This window comes from Anomaloglossus baeobatrachus, chromosome 1, assembly GCF_048569485.1.
Source record: "Anomaloglossus baeobatrachus isolate aAnoBae1 chromosome 1, aAnoBae1.hap1, whole genome shotgun sequence".
NCBI classification, from domain to species: domain Eukaryota; kingdom Metazoa; phylum Chordata; class Amphibia; order Anura; family Aromobatidae; genus Anomaloglossus; species Anomaloglossus baeobatrachus.
The window spans coordinates 648,104,533-648,119,138 of record NC_134353.1 but is presented as its reverse complement, the minus strand read 5'-3'; the positions used below and the strand labels follow the sequence as shown (position 1 = coordinate 648,119,138).

General features: G+C 52.5%; 1 protein-coding gene across 4 annotated transcripts in view; it reads right to left on the bottom strand.

Moving 5' to 3' along the window:
• SLC12A6 (solute carrier family 12 member 6) overlaps window positions 1-14,606 on the bottom strand; it is an 88,016-nt gene that overhangs the window by 44,058 nt on the left and 29,352 nt on the right. For all 4 annotated transcript variants that reach the window (XM_075319796.1, XM_075319812.1, XM_075319803.1 and 1 more), the window contains 3 exons: window positions 9,042-9,188; window positions 8,897-8,951; window positions 8,426-8,556 (listed from right to left, as the gene is read on the bottom strand). In XM_075319796.1, coding sequence (XP_075175911.1) covers window positions 8,426-8,556; window positions 8,897-8,951; window positions 9,042-9,188 — 333 coding nt within the window. The remainder of the gene's footprint in view (window positions 1-8,425; window positions 8,557-8,896; window positions 8,952-9,041; window positions 9,189-14,606) is intronic.

Genomic DNA, 14,606 nt, shown 5'->3' with positions numbered 1-14,606 from the left:
AGCCCGTGCCTTGGCAGCCTTGCGTTTTGCGGATGACATGTTGCTGCCTCCTCAGAGCAGTACAGGGTGTCCAGCCAAGAAGCGACCTTACAGTGCACTATATAAATATATATATATATATATATGGTACCAAGAAAAAAGTACACTAATATAACACTGAGGCACTAGAGGGGCCAGCACTACTGTGCTGCTTACCGCCCGCTTAGGAGCGGTGTGTGGACGCCAGAAATCCCTCTAGTCTGGGTCTCCCAGAGCCTGCTGCCTTTCCCCAGCCAGACCGCATGTGTAATGGCTGCCGGCGTCCTTGTGGAGAGGGGGGGCGGGCCCTGGGCGTACACCGACGAAGAGCGGGAAGTCTGCTTCCCCCTGTGCCTAGTGAGAGGGCTGGAGCATGTAAATAAAGCTCCAGCCCTCGGCGCTGTTAATTGAGCAGCGTCTCTCCCCTACCCTGATTGACAGGGTGGGGGCGGGAACGAAGCGGCACTAGGCCGCAGAAGCCGGGGGCTAAAGTTAGAAGCGCCGCCGCCGTAAAAGCGCGGTCGGCGCAAAGTCCCCGGCGCACTACAAGTCGCAGCTGCGCCGCCGCTCCAGGAGCGGTCGGCGCAGTAGTTCCCAACATGAAACGTCACTCAGCAAAGCTGCAGTGACCTAACCCCGGCGCACAGCGCTACTGTCCCCGGCGCACTATAACGCTCAGCAAGCCTGAGAGTGTCCGTGCCTGCCGGGGACACAGAGTACCTGAAAGTTGCAGGGCCTTGTCCCTGAACGGCACTCCCGCTCCAAATCCAGCAGGTTCTATGGGTCTGTGGATGGAGCCCGGCCCCAGGGCTTGGGGGCCGGCAAGATCCCACTTCCACAGAGCCCTCCAGGGGATGTGGAAGGAAAACAGCATGTGGGCTCCAGCCTCTGTACCAGCAATAGGTACCTCAACCTTACAAGCACCACCGCGGGTGAGAAGGGAGCATGCTGGGGGCCCCATATGGGCCCTCTTTTCTTCCATCCGATATAGCCAGCAGCTACTGCTGACTACAAACAGTGGAGCTATGTGTGGATGTCTGACCTCCTTCGCACAAAGCAGAAAACTGGTGAGCCAGTGATCCCACTGGGGGTGTATAGCCAGAAGGGGAGGGGCCTTACACTTTTTAGTGTAATTGCTTTGTGTGGCCTCCGGAGGCAGTGCTATACACCCCAATCGTCTGGGTCTCCCAATAGAGCGACGAAGAAAAGATTGTAATGTATTTTTAGAACGCCATTGATTCCATGGTGCTCTAAATGTTAAAAAGGGTTTACATACAAAATATAAAGTAGAATGAACAAATAACCAAGACAGACTGGTATAGAGGGGAGAGGGCCCTGCCCTTGTGGGCTTACTGTCTACAGGTTAATGGGGCAGGAGAATGTAGGTTTGGGGGTTGCAGCAGCTCCTGGTGATGGTGAGGTGACCGCGAAGTGATTGCAGGCTGTAAGCTTCCTTCAAGAGATGGGTTATCAAGTTTTGTCTGAAGACTACAAATATTGGAGATGATTGGACCTGTTGGGGCACAGAAATCCAGAGGATGGCAGATTCTTGGGAGACGTCTGGGAGGCAATTGGGTAAGAAATGTAAGAGAGCGGAGGAGAGAACGAGGTCTTCTGAAAACAGGAGATTACGTGTGGGAAGATATTGAGAGATTAGTTCGGAGATACAGTATATGGAGGAGACAGATCATTGATAGGTTTGTAGATCAATGTTAGTAGTTTAAACTGAATCCCTTGGGAAATTGGAAGCCAATGAAGAAATTTGAGAGGTGGTGGACTATCGAGAGGAGAGGTAGATTAATCGGACAGCAAGGATCAACTGGAGAGGGTTGAGAGGAGGTCACAGAGGTGGATGTTACTGTAGTTGGGTGGGTCATCCCCACCATTGTACAGGAACGGTAGCCAGCCAAATATATACTTTAATACACCATGTCTAGTTACAGAGCAATGGTGTGGTTGTAGTTTTGATCTTTGTTCTGGTGAACAGGAAAGGGTTTCCTACTTGGCCCTGATAAGATCTGTTCCTGTATTAATCAGGAAACACATGTTTCTTCTTAGCTCTAGGTTTGAGACATAACTGTATGAAATAAGCAGCAAACTTAGCAGTGATATTGTATTCTAATAAAGAAGGGAATTTTGTTTACTTACCGTAAATTCCTTTTCTTCTAGCTCCAATTGGGAGACCCAGACAATTGGGTGTATAGCTACTGCCTCCGGAGGCCACACAAAGTATTACACTCAAAAGTGTAAGGCCCCTCCCCTTCTGGCTATACACCCCCAGTGGGATCACTGGCTCACCAGTTTAGTGCAAAAGCAAGAAGGAGAAAAGCCAATAACTGGTTTAAAGACCAATTCAATCCGAAGAAACATCGGAGAACTGCAACCATTCACATGAACAACATGTGTACCGAAAAAAACCCTAAGAAAACAGGGCGGGCGCTGGGTCTCCCAATTGGAGCTAGAAGAAAAGGAATTTACGGTAAGTAAACAAAATTCCCTTCTTCTTTGTCGCTCCATTGGGAGACCCAGACAATTGGGACGTCCAAAAGCAGTCCCTGGGTGGGTAAAAGAATACCTCGTGGTAGGGCCGTCAAACAGCCCTTTCGTACAGGTGGGCAACCGCCGCCTGAAGGACTTGTCTACCTAGGCTGGCGTCTGCCGAAGCGTAGGTATGCACCTGATAAGCTTGGTAAAAGTGTGCAGACTCGACCAGGTAGGTACCTGGCACACCTGCTGAGCCGTAGCCTGGTGCCGTAATGCCCAGGACGCACCCACGGCTCTGGTAGAATGGGCATTCAGCCCTGAGGGAACCGGGAGCCTAGCAGAACGGTAGGTTTCAAGAATTGGTTCCTTGATCCACCGAGTCAGGGTGGATTTGGAAGCTTGCGACCCTTTACGCTGACCAGCGACAAGGACAAAGAGTGCATCCGGGCGGCACAGGAGCGCCGTGCGGGAATGTAGATCCTGAGTGCTCTCACCAGATCCAACAGATGCAAATCCTTTTCAAATTGATGGACTGGATGAGGACACAAAGAAGGTAAGGTGATATCTTGATTGAGATGAAAGTGGGATACCACCTTAGGGAGAAAGTCCGGAATCGGACGCCGAACCCCCTTGTCCTGGTGAAGACCAGGAATGGAGATTTGCATGACAGCGCTGCTAGCTCGGACACTCTCTGAAGAGACGTGACCGCTACTAGAAAGGCCACTTTCTGTGAAAGACGGAAAAGGGAAACAACTTTCAAAGGCTCGAAAGGCGGCTTCAAGAGAGTCATTAGAACCTTGTTCAGACTCCAGAGCTCTAATGGCCGCTTGTACGGAGTGATGAGAAGACAAACTCCCTGCAGGAACGTGCATACCTGCGGAAGTCGGCTAGGCGTTTCTGAAAAAATACAGATAGCGCTGAGACTTGTCCTTCAAGGGAGCTGAGCGACCAACCATTTTCCAACCAAGATTGTAGGAAGGAAGGAAAAATAGGCGACGCAAATGGCCAGGGAGAAACTCCTTGAGCAGAGCACCAAGATAAGAATATCTTCCACGATCTGTGGTAGATCTTGGCGGACGTTGGCTTCTTGGCCTGCGTCATGGCGACAACCACTCCTGAGATAATCCTGAAGACGCTATGATCCAGGACTCAATGGCTACACCGTCATGTTCAGGGCCGCAGAGTTCAGATGGAAAAAAGGGCCCTTGAAACAGCAAGTCTGGTCGGTCTGGTAGTGCCCACGGTTGGCCTACCGTGAGGTACCACAGATCCGGGAACCCCAACCTCCTCGGCCAATCTGGAGCGACGAGGATGGCGCGGCGACAGTCGGACTTGATCTTGCGCAGCACTCTGGGCAACAATGCCAGAGGTGGGACACATAAGGTAGCCGGGACTGCGACCAATGTTGAACTGAGGCGTCCGCCGCCAGAGCTCGATGATCGTGAGACTGTGCTATGAAGCCGGAACAAAGTTGTTGTGCCGTGACGCCATTATGTCGACGTCCGGCATCCCGCAGCGGCGACAGATCTCCTGAAACCCGTCCGGGTGAAGAAACCATTCCCCTGCGTCCATACCCTGGCGACTGAGGAAGTCTGCTTCCTAGTTTACCACGCCTGGGATGTGAACTGCGGATATGGTGGATGCTGCGTGTTCTTCCGTGGTGGTTGATGTATGCCACCGCTGTGGAGATATCCGACTGAATTCGGATGTGCTTGCTTTTCAGCCACTGCTGGAAGGCTTGTAGGACAAGATACACTGCTCTGATTTCCAGAACATTGATCTGAAGGGTGGACTCTTGCTGAATCCACGTACCTTGAGCCCTGTGGCAGAGAAAAAACTGCTCCCCACTCTGATAGACTCGTGCCTGTCGTAACTACCGCCCAGGATGGGGGTAGGAAGGACCTTTTTTCTGACCATGAGGTGGGAAGAAGCCACCACCGTAGAGATTCTTTGGCCGCCTGAGAAAGGGAGACGTCTCTGTCGATGGGCGTCGACTTCCCGTCTCATTGGCGGAGAATGTCCCATTGTAGTGGACGCAGATGAAACTGCGCGAAAGGGACTGCCGCCATTGCTACCATCTTACGTGAGAAGTGCATGAGGCGTCTCAATGTGTGCGACTGATCCTAAGGAGAGATTGCAGCCTTGTCTGTAGTGAACGCTGTTTGTCTAGCGGAAGCTTCACTATCGCTGAGAGAGTATGAAACTCCATGCCTAGATATGTTAGTGATTGGCCCGGGGTCGGATCTGACTTTGAAAAGTTGATGATCCACCCGAAACTCTGGAGAGTCTCCAGCGCAACGTTCGGCTGTGTTGGCATGTTCCTTAAGAGGGTGCCTTGACAAGTAGATCTCCCAAACACGGGATCACAGAGTGACCTTGAGATTGCAGGACTGGTACTACTGCTGCCATGACCTTAGCGAAGACCCGTGGGGCTATCGCCAGCCGGAAGGCAGAGTTACGAACTGAAGGTGTTCGCGTCTTATAACAAAGCGTAGAAACGCTGGAGCTCTGGATCAATCGGCACGTGGGGATAAGCATCCTTGACGTCTATCGATGTTAGGAAATTTCCTTGAAACATTGAGGCGATGACGGAGCGGGGGATTACATCCGGAACCGCCTGGTGTTCACGAGCTGGTTGAGCCGTGTTAGATCCAGAATGGGACGGAAATACTCGTCCTTTCTTGGCATCGCAAATAATTCGGAGTAAAAACCGTGACCTTGTTCCTGAAGAGGAACGGGGGTCACCACTCGTTGTGCCTTTAGAGTGCCCACCGCCTGCAGAAGAGCATCGGCTCGGTCGGGAGGTGGAGAAGTTCTGAAGAATTGAGTTGGAGGACGAGAACTGAACTCTATCCTGTACCCGTGAGACAGAATGTCTCTCACCCAACGGTCTTTGACCTGTGACAGCGAAATATCGCCAAGGCGGGAGAGCCTGCTACCGACCGAGGATGCGGAGAGAGGAGGCCGCAAGTCATGAGGAAGCCTCTTGGAAGTGGGTTTTCAGGCTGTCTTTTTTGGGCGTGACTGAGCCCGCCAAGAAACTGAGCTCCTCTGATCCTTTTGAGTCCTCTTTGGACGAGGAGAAATGGGACCTGCCCGAGCCTTGAAAAGACCGAAAACCCCGACTGTCCCTTGGTATGTTGGGGTTTGTTTTGTCTGGGCTGAGGTAAGGAAGAATCCTTACTCTTGAACTGTTTAATGATTACATCTCACGCACACTAAACAGTCGGTCAGCAGAACAAGGCAAACTGGTTAAGCCCTTTTTTGGAAGCAGAATCTGCCTTCCATTCAGTTAACACCCAGGCCCTGCGTAAAACCACGGAGTGAGCGGACGCCACTGCCGTACGGGTCGTAGAGTCCAGGACAGCATTAATCGCATAAGACGCAAATGCAGACATTTGGGCGGTTAAGGATGACACTTGCGGAACAGATGTACGTGTGACCGTGTCCATCTGTGTAAGACAAGCTGAAGTAGCTTGGGGTGCCTCTACGGCTGCGAATGCTGGAGCTAACAGCGCGCCGATAGCCTCATAGATGGATTTCGACCAGAGATCCCTCTGTCTGTCAGTGGCATCTTTAAGTGCAGCCCCATCTTCCACTGCAACTATGGATCTAGCTGCAAGCTGGAGATTGGAGGATGCCCCTTGGGACACTGGGTCCAGCCATTGCCCACGTCAGGGGGTAGGGATAACGTGTATCCTCAGCCGTTTGGAGAAGCGCTTAACTGGATAAGCGTGGTGTTCCTGGACTGCCTGTGTAAAGTCAGGGTGGTCAAGGAAAGTATTTAATTTACGCTTGGGATACGTGAATGGAATTTCTCCTGCTAAGCTGACTCTTCCACTGGAGGAGCTGGGGGAGAAATAACTAACATTCTATTGATGGACGCTATGAGATTATTGACTATGGCGTCACCATCAGGTGTATCCAGATTGAGAGCGGTCTCAGGATTAGATCTTGAGCAGCTACCTCCGCCACATCACACAGAGAGTCCGCTTGCTGGGACCCTGACTAGTGTGATGAAGTCGATGGCCGCTCATAGTGAGCCTCTCAGACTATCTGGGACTGTCGTCCGTGTCAGAGCCGTCACTCTGGGAAGCACATGACCCCTCGGAGCTCAAAGTTGTTCCCACTGAGGGGGACCATGGATAATGATGAACAGTGGCCATGGATTTGAGAGACTTGTCTGGACTGCAAGGCTTCTAGTCTCATAGCCATAGTCTCAGAAAATCTGTCAGTAAATACTGCAGGCTCCGTCCCCATGTCCTGGACGGTTAGCAGAGACTCCGTAGTATACAATGGGGGTCTATGTACACTGCCGGCCATATAGCCGTACATGCTGTACCGGCTGCATAGAAAACATGTGCTTCTGCACCTCTGTTTTACACAGACAATATGCTGTTATGTCCTCCGCACAATCAAAGAGGGTATATACAAAAATGCAGCTAAACAGTGCAATGCATAGTGAATAAGCATATATGTATATGTGCACTTCGGCACTAGTGGAGTCAGCCCCACAGGTGCTGCTTAACGCCTGGTCACAGCGGTTGTGTGACTATCCGAATCCCTGCCAGGGATTCCTAAACTTGTCTCTTCTGTCGCTACAGAAAACACTGACAAGAATGGCTGCCGGCGTCCTGTGTAGAGGAGGAAGCCGTGGGCGTGCCTGCGAAAGTGCGGGAATCCGGCTTCACAGTGTACACAGTGAGAGGGGTGGAGTATGCAAAGCATACTCCAGCTCTCAGCGCTGCCGGTTTCACCGTGCATCCAGTGAGAGGGGTGGAGTATGCAAAGCATACTCCAGCTCTCAGCGCTGCCGTGCTGTGCAGCGTCACGCCCCTACCCTGACTGGCAGGTCTGTGGGCGGAAACGAAGTGAGACTAGGCCGCGCAAGCCGGGGACTCGAGTTGATAAGCGCGGCCGGCATATAAGCCTTGGTCGGCGCGGAAGTCCCCGGCGCACCACAAGTCCCAGCCGCGCCCGAAATAAAAATGGCAACGGCGGTTAGCGCGGAAGTCCCCTAATACACTAACACACCCAGCAAGCTGTAGTGTGCGATGGCACTAGTGCGGGCAGTGCCGCCGTCCCTGGCGCACTAACACACCCAGCAATGCTGCCGTGTGTCCGTGCGCGGTCCCCACAGGGACACAGAGTACCTTAACGTAGCAGGGCCATGTCCCTGAGGATACTCCGCTCCATGTCCAGCAGATTCCCAGGAGCTGTGGATGGAGCACGGCCTCAGTGCCTGGAGACCGATATGATCCCACTTCACCAGAGCCCTCAGGGGGATGGGGAAGGAAAACAGCATGTGGGCTCCAGCCTCCGTACCCGCAATGGGTACCTCAACCTTAACAAACACCCGACAAGAGTGGGGTGAGAAGGGAGCATGCTGGGGGCCCTTTAGTATGGGCCCTCTTTTCTTCCATCCGATATAGTCAGCAGCTACTGCTGACTAAACAGTGGAGCTATGCGTGGATGTCTGACCTCCTTCGCACAAAGCACAAAACTGGTGAGCCAGTGATCCCACTGGGGGTGTATAGCCAGAAGGGGAGGGGCCTTACACTTTTGAGTGTAATACTTTGTGTGGCCTCCGGAGGCAGTAGCTATACACCCAATTGTCTGGGTCTCCCAATGGAGCGACAAAGAAAGTATGGTTTAAGCTTTGGAAATACTTTTTAAGATTTAGCCCAATGTGAACAGGAGCTGATCTGCAGTTTTCAGCAGACACACATTGAATGGAGCTGTGCGGTGTAATTTCCATCTGGACGGCCCTGGATCTAATGACTGTTGATCTATAGAAGTGCCAGATGTCGACCCCCACCGATCTGATATTAATAGGCCATCAATATTAGATGCCCCGACAGCTCTATTAAGATTAGACTGCACATGAAAAAGATTCTCATTTATAAAGGTCATGTTCTCTTACCAGAAATATCTCTATGGCTCCAAGAATATACATGGCTGTGGCAAACGTTGTACCTAAATAGAAGCAGAGACCGACAGCTCCACCAAATTCAGGACCAAGAGCCCTGGAAATCATAAAGTATGAACCTCCAGCTGAGAAAAAAAAAAGGGTACAGTTACTGAGCAAAGGGGGGAGGGGGGGGAAGCAGATGTGGGGCGGGAGCATCAAGCATAATAACAAAAATTAAGAAATGTATGAACGTCCAGCACAAATGATGAGGCGCTAGACCTTGTCTGAGGAGGACACAGTAGAAGAAGTTTAAGAAGCCCTGGTATACACCATATAAAATGGTTCACATAAAAGGACACAGTGAAATGATAAGCTACTATACGACATGGCTGGTGACACAGTGTAGAACATTATCCAGTATATGAGTGATGCAAAAAGAAAACAGCAGATTGAGATGACTCATTTGATTTGTAGACCGTTTACCTGGAACTACCCCATTAGTTGCGATTGCACTCATAGATATTGCTGTAAGCATCGTCTGAAAGAGAAAACATAAGCCTTGTTATATACGCGGAAATAAATAACCATTCCAAACCAACGAGCGCTGCCCCTGTTCTGGAATACTTACACAGCAGCAGCAGGCAAACACAATGCAAAAGGCATGTAGGATGCCGGCAGTGCCCACCACCCACGGCAGGCGAAGAAATAGGATCACTCCAAATATGTTTTGCAGACAAGGCAGGTAGACCCCCATGATTGTGCCCATCCGAGGAGCCTGTGGAAATAGAAATCACGTGTAAAAAGAAGGGAATTTTGTTTACTTACCGTAAATTCCTTTTCTTCTAGCTCCAATTGGGAGACCCAGACAATTGGGTGTATAGCTTCTGCCTCCGGAGGCCACACAAAGTATTACACTTAAAAGTGTAAACCCCTCCCCTCTGCTATACACCCTCCCGTTCATCACGGGCTCCTCAGTTTTGGTGCAAAAGCAGGAAGTAGGAAACTTATAAATTGGTCTAAGGTAACTTCAATCCGAAGGATGTTCGGAGAACTGAAACCATAACCAAGAACAATTCAATCTGAACAACATGTGTACACAAAGAACTAACAGCCCGAAGGGAACAGGGGCGGGTGCTGGGTCTCCCAATTGGAGCTAGAAGAAAAGGAATTTACGGTAAGTAAACAAAATTCCCTTCTTCTTTGTCGCGCCATTGGGAGACCCAGACAATTGGGACGTCCAAAAGCAGTCCCTGGGTGGGTAAAAGAATACCTCGGTAAAAAGAGCCGTAAAACGGCTCCTTCCTACAGGTGGGCAACCGCCGCCTGAAGGACTCGCCTACCTAAGCTGGCATCTGCCGAGCGTAGGTATGCACTAGATTGCACGCTTTCACGAAGCACTGACTCAACCAGGTAGTCGTCTGACACACCTGCTGAGCCGTAGCCTGGTGCAGCAACGCCCAGGACGCACCCACGGCTCTGGCAGAATGGGCCTTCAGCCCCGAAGGAACCTGAAGCCCAGCAGAACGGTAGGCTTCAAGAATTGGTTCCTTGATCCACCGAGCCAAGTTGACTTGGGAGCTTGTGAACCTTTACGCTGGCCAGCGACAAGGACAAAGAGTGCATCCGAGCGGCGCAGGGGCGCCGTACGGAAAATGTAGAGTCTGAGTGCTCTCACCAGACCTAACAAGTGCCAATCCTTTTCACGTTGGTGAACCAGATGAGGACAAAAAGAAGGTAAGAAGATATTTTGATTGAGATGAACAGAGGATACCACCTTCGGGGGAAATTCCGGAACCGGATGCAGAACCACCTTGTCCTGGTGAAACACCAGGAAGGGGGGCTTTGCATGACAGCGCTGCTATGTCAGACACTCTGCGGAGTGACGTGACTGCCACTAGGAAGACCACCTTCTGCGAAAGGCGTGAAAGAGAATATCCCTCATTGGCTCGAAGGGTGGTTTCCGAAGAGCCGGTATCACCCTGTTCCGATCCCAGGGTTCTAGCCGACGCTTGTAAGGAGGGACTATGTGGCAAACCCCCTGCAGGAACGTGCGTACCTGAGGGAGTCTGGCTAGACGCTTCTGAACAAAAAAAAACACAGAAAGCGCCGAAACTTGTCCCTTAAGGGAACCGAGAGACAACCCCTTTTCCATTCCGGATTGAAGGAAGGACAGAAAGTGGGCAAGGTGAATGGCCAGAGAGTAAAACTCTGATCAGAGCACCAGGATAAGAAAATCTTCCACGTCCTGTGGTAGATCTTGGCGGACGTTGGTTTCCTGGCCTGTCTCATAGTGGCAATGACCTCTTGAGATAACCCTGAAGACGCTAGGATCCAGGATTCAATGGCTACGCAGTCAGGTTGAGGGCCGCAGAATTCAGATGGAAAAACGGCCCTTGAGACAGCAAGTCTGGCCGGTCTGGTAGTGTCCACGGTTAGCCTACCGTGAGATGCCACAGGTCCGGGTACCACGACCTCCTCGGCCAGTCTGGAGCAACGAGGATGGCGCGGCGGCAGTCGGATCTGATCTTGCGTAACACTCTGGGCAGCATCGCCAGAGGGGGAAATACGTGAGGCAGTGGAAACTGCGACCAATCCTGAACTAATGCGTCTGCCGCCAGAGCTCTGTGATCTTGAGAACGTGCCATGAATGCCGGGACCTTGTTGTTGTGCCGGGACGTCAATAGGTCGACGTCCAGCTTCCCCAGCGGCAACAAATCTCTGAAACACGTCCGGTCAAAGAGACCATTCCCTGTGTCCATGCCCTGGCGACTGAGAAAGTCTGCTTCCCAGTTTTCTATGCCCGGGATGTGAGCTGCGGAGATGGTGGAGGCTGTGGCTTCCACCCACAGCAGAATCCGCCGGACTTGCTGGAAGGCTTGCCGACTGTTTGTGCCGCCTTGGCGGTTGATGTATGCCACCGCCGTGGCGTAGTCCGACTGAATTCGGATCTGCCTATCTTCCAGCCATGGCTGGAACGCTTTTAGGGCTAGACACTGCCCTTCCCTCCAGAACATTGATCTGTAGGGAGGACTCTGCTGAGTACATGTACCCTGAGCCCTGTGGCGGAGGAAGACCCCCTGACAGACTCGCGTCCGCCGTGACCACAGCCCAGGATGTGGGCAGGAAGGACTTTTCCTTCGAGAAGAAGTGGGAAGAAGCCGCCACTGAAGGGAGGCCTTGGCTGCCCGAGAAGGAGCAACGTTCCTGTCGAGGGACGCTGTCCCATTTGTGGAGAAAGTCCCATTGAAGTGGGCGCAGATGAATCTGCGCAAACGGAGCTACCTCCATTGCTGCCACCAACTTCTCTAGGAAATGCATGAGGCGCCTCAAAGGGTGTGACTGGGCTCGAAGGAGCGATTGCACCCCTGTCTGTAGTGAACGCTGTTTGTCCAGCGGAAGCTTCACTATCGCTGATAGAGTATGAAACTCCATGCCGAGATATGTCAGTGATTGTGCCGGTGTCAATTTTGACTTTGGGAAAATTGATGAACCACCCGAATCTCTGGAGAGTCTCTAGAACAATGTTCAGGCTGTGATGCCATGCCACCCAAGAGGGGGCCTTGACCAGTACATTGCCTGAGATAGTAGGACCGCTAGGCGCAGCGCAGGAAGCGCTGATATTCTGGTACAATCGGCACGTGGAGATAAGTATCCCTGATGTCGATTGACGCTAAGAAGCCTCCTTGGGCCATCAAGGGCGATGGCAAGCGGAGAAATTCCATCCGGAACCGTCAGGTTCCCTGTCCGTTGAGCAGTGTGAAGTCCAGAACGGGCCGGAGTGATTCGTCTTATCTGGTACCACGAACAAGCTGGAGTAAAAAGCCGCGACTACGTTCTTGAAGGGGAACGAGGATCGCAACTCCTCCTGCTTTTGGAGTGTTCACCGCCTGGAAACGTGCCTCGGCTCGCTCGGGGGACGGAGATGCTCTGAAGCAACGAGTCGGAGGACGAGAACTGAGCTCTATCCTGTGACCGTAAGACAGAATGCCTCCTACATCGGTCTTGGCCATGTGGGAACCACTCCCCTGACCTGGATGCAGAAAAGGTTCTCTGTGCACGGCGGAGGATGAAAATACAACCGCCTGAAACGTCAAAGACGCTAATTGCGGAGCACAGGAAGACCGCATTGATCTCAGACAGAGCAGCTGAGATAGCCTGGAGTGCCCACCCCTGCAAAGGCTGGGGCAACGGACGCGCCTATGGCTTCATAGATGGATCTCATTAGGAGTTCTATCTGTCTGTCCGTGGCATTCTTGAGCGTGGACCCGCAGCCACTGCTACTACTGATCTAGCCGACAGTCAAGAGGCTGGAGGGCACCTTATGACACTGAGCCCAAGCCTTAACAACGTCAGAGGGGAAGGGACAACGTGTGTTATAAGGCGTTCAGTAAAACGCTTGTCCGGGAAGGTGTGCTTCTGGACAGTATCTGTGAAGCCTTAAGAGCCACGTCCGGACAGAGTCCTGGGTTGCGACCTCCGCCCCATCCTCTAGAGGGTCCTCAAGCTGAGACCCTTGGAGAAGTCGGGGAAGATTCCAAGCAAGGCTGCTTAGCCGGACTGGGACTGCGGTTCGTGCTGGAGTTCACCACGTAATAACTAGAGGCCACCCCAGGAACACGCTTCGTCGCAGACCGATAGAGGCCTGGGGCGATCCCGCAGTGCCCGGGGCCTGTGTAAGGGGCCGGTCTGGACTGCAAACTCCTAGTCTCTTAGCCGACCATTTGTCCATAGCCTGAGACATGGATAGTGAAAATGGCCCAGAGAGTTTCTCAGCAAAAACTGCAACTCTGTCCCTGCCGCCTGGACAGGGAACGCCGGCGGAGCTCAACCAGTGCCCCCGTCTCCGGCTGAGCGAGTGCCACATGGCCCGAGCAATGTTCACAGTGACCACTGAGGATACATATGTACAGCCGAACTGTGAAACTGCATACAAACATTATATCCATATATACAGTTCATCACATATACAGTTCATCACTCTAGGGGGCCCAGCATCGTGAAGAAACCCCCTGGTGTACCGACCCTGAAGCAGTATGTGCTGCTGAAAATATGGCTGTCGGCGTATACAGTGGAGGGGGGAGCCGTGGGCATAACCCCAAAAGTGCGGGAATCTGGTACCCTGAGTGAAAAGTGAGGGGGGCGGAGGACACCAAGTGTGCTCCAGCCCTCACTGCTAGCCTCCGACTGACCGTCCCGCCCTTCCCCCTGACTGGCAGGGCCAGGGACGGGAGTTTAAGGCGCTAGGCCGCAAAAGCCGGGGGCTAAAGTTACAGACCGCGGCCGGCAAGCAGGCGCGGTCGGCGCGGTGGTCGCCAAGTCTGAGGCCAAGGTGCTCTCTGCACCGTCCCCAAGGGGACACTGAGTAACTTGCGGGGATCAGCGTGCTTAGTGAGGGGGGCGGAGGACAGCGAAGTGTGCTCCGGCCCTCACTGTCGGTGTCAGCCCGACTGTGTCGCCCTTTCCCCTGACTGGCAGGTCCGGGGGCGGTTTAATGATTGAACAGTGCCCGGGCTGAATCACCAGCCTGGACTGTACGGCTTCTCCAGGAGTAGCCAAAAATGCACAGTGCGACCATACAGTGTAAATCAAGCATATATATATATATATATATATATATATATATATATATATATATATATATATATATATATATATATATATATATATATATATATATATATATATATATATATATATTACACTTCGGCACTCAGTGGGGCCAGCACCTCAGGTGCTGCTTACCGACCGCACAAGCGGTTGTGTGATCACCAGAATCCCTGCCCAGGCCTCCCAGTGTTGTCTCTCCTCTGCAGCGTCAGAATTGCTGATAGGAATGGCTGCCGGCGTTCTGTGGGGAGGAGGGGGCCGTGGGCGTGCCCTAGAAAGTGCGGGAATCTAGTGCCCCACTGTGCTGAGTGAGGGGGGAGGAGGATACAGAGTATGCTCCAGCCCTCAGCACTGACGTCTTGTGCAGCGTCCCGCCCTTCCCCTGACTGGCAGGCCTGTGGGCGGGAATCAGCGAAACTAGGCCGCAAAAGCCGGGGACTAAAGTTATAAGCGCGGCCGGCATATAAGCGCGGCCGGCGCGGTAGTTCCCGGCGCACTAACACACCCAGCAGTGTGTATGGCACAAGCGCTCCATGCGCGGTCCCCACGGGGACACAGAGTACCTCACAGTAGCAGGGCCTTGTCC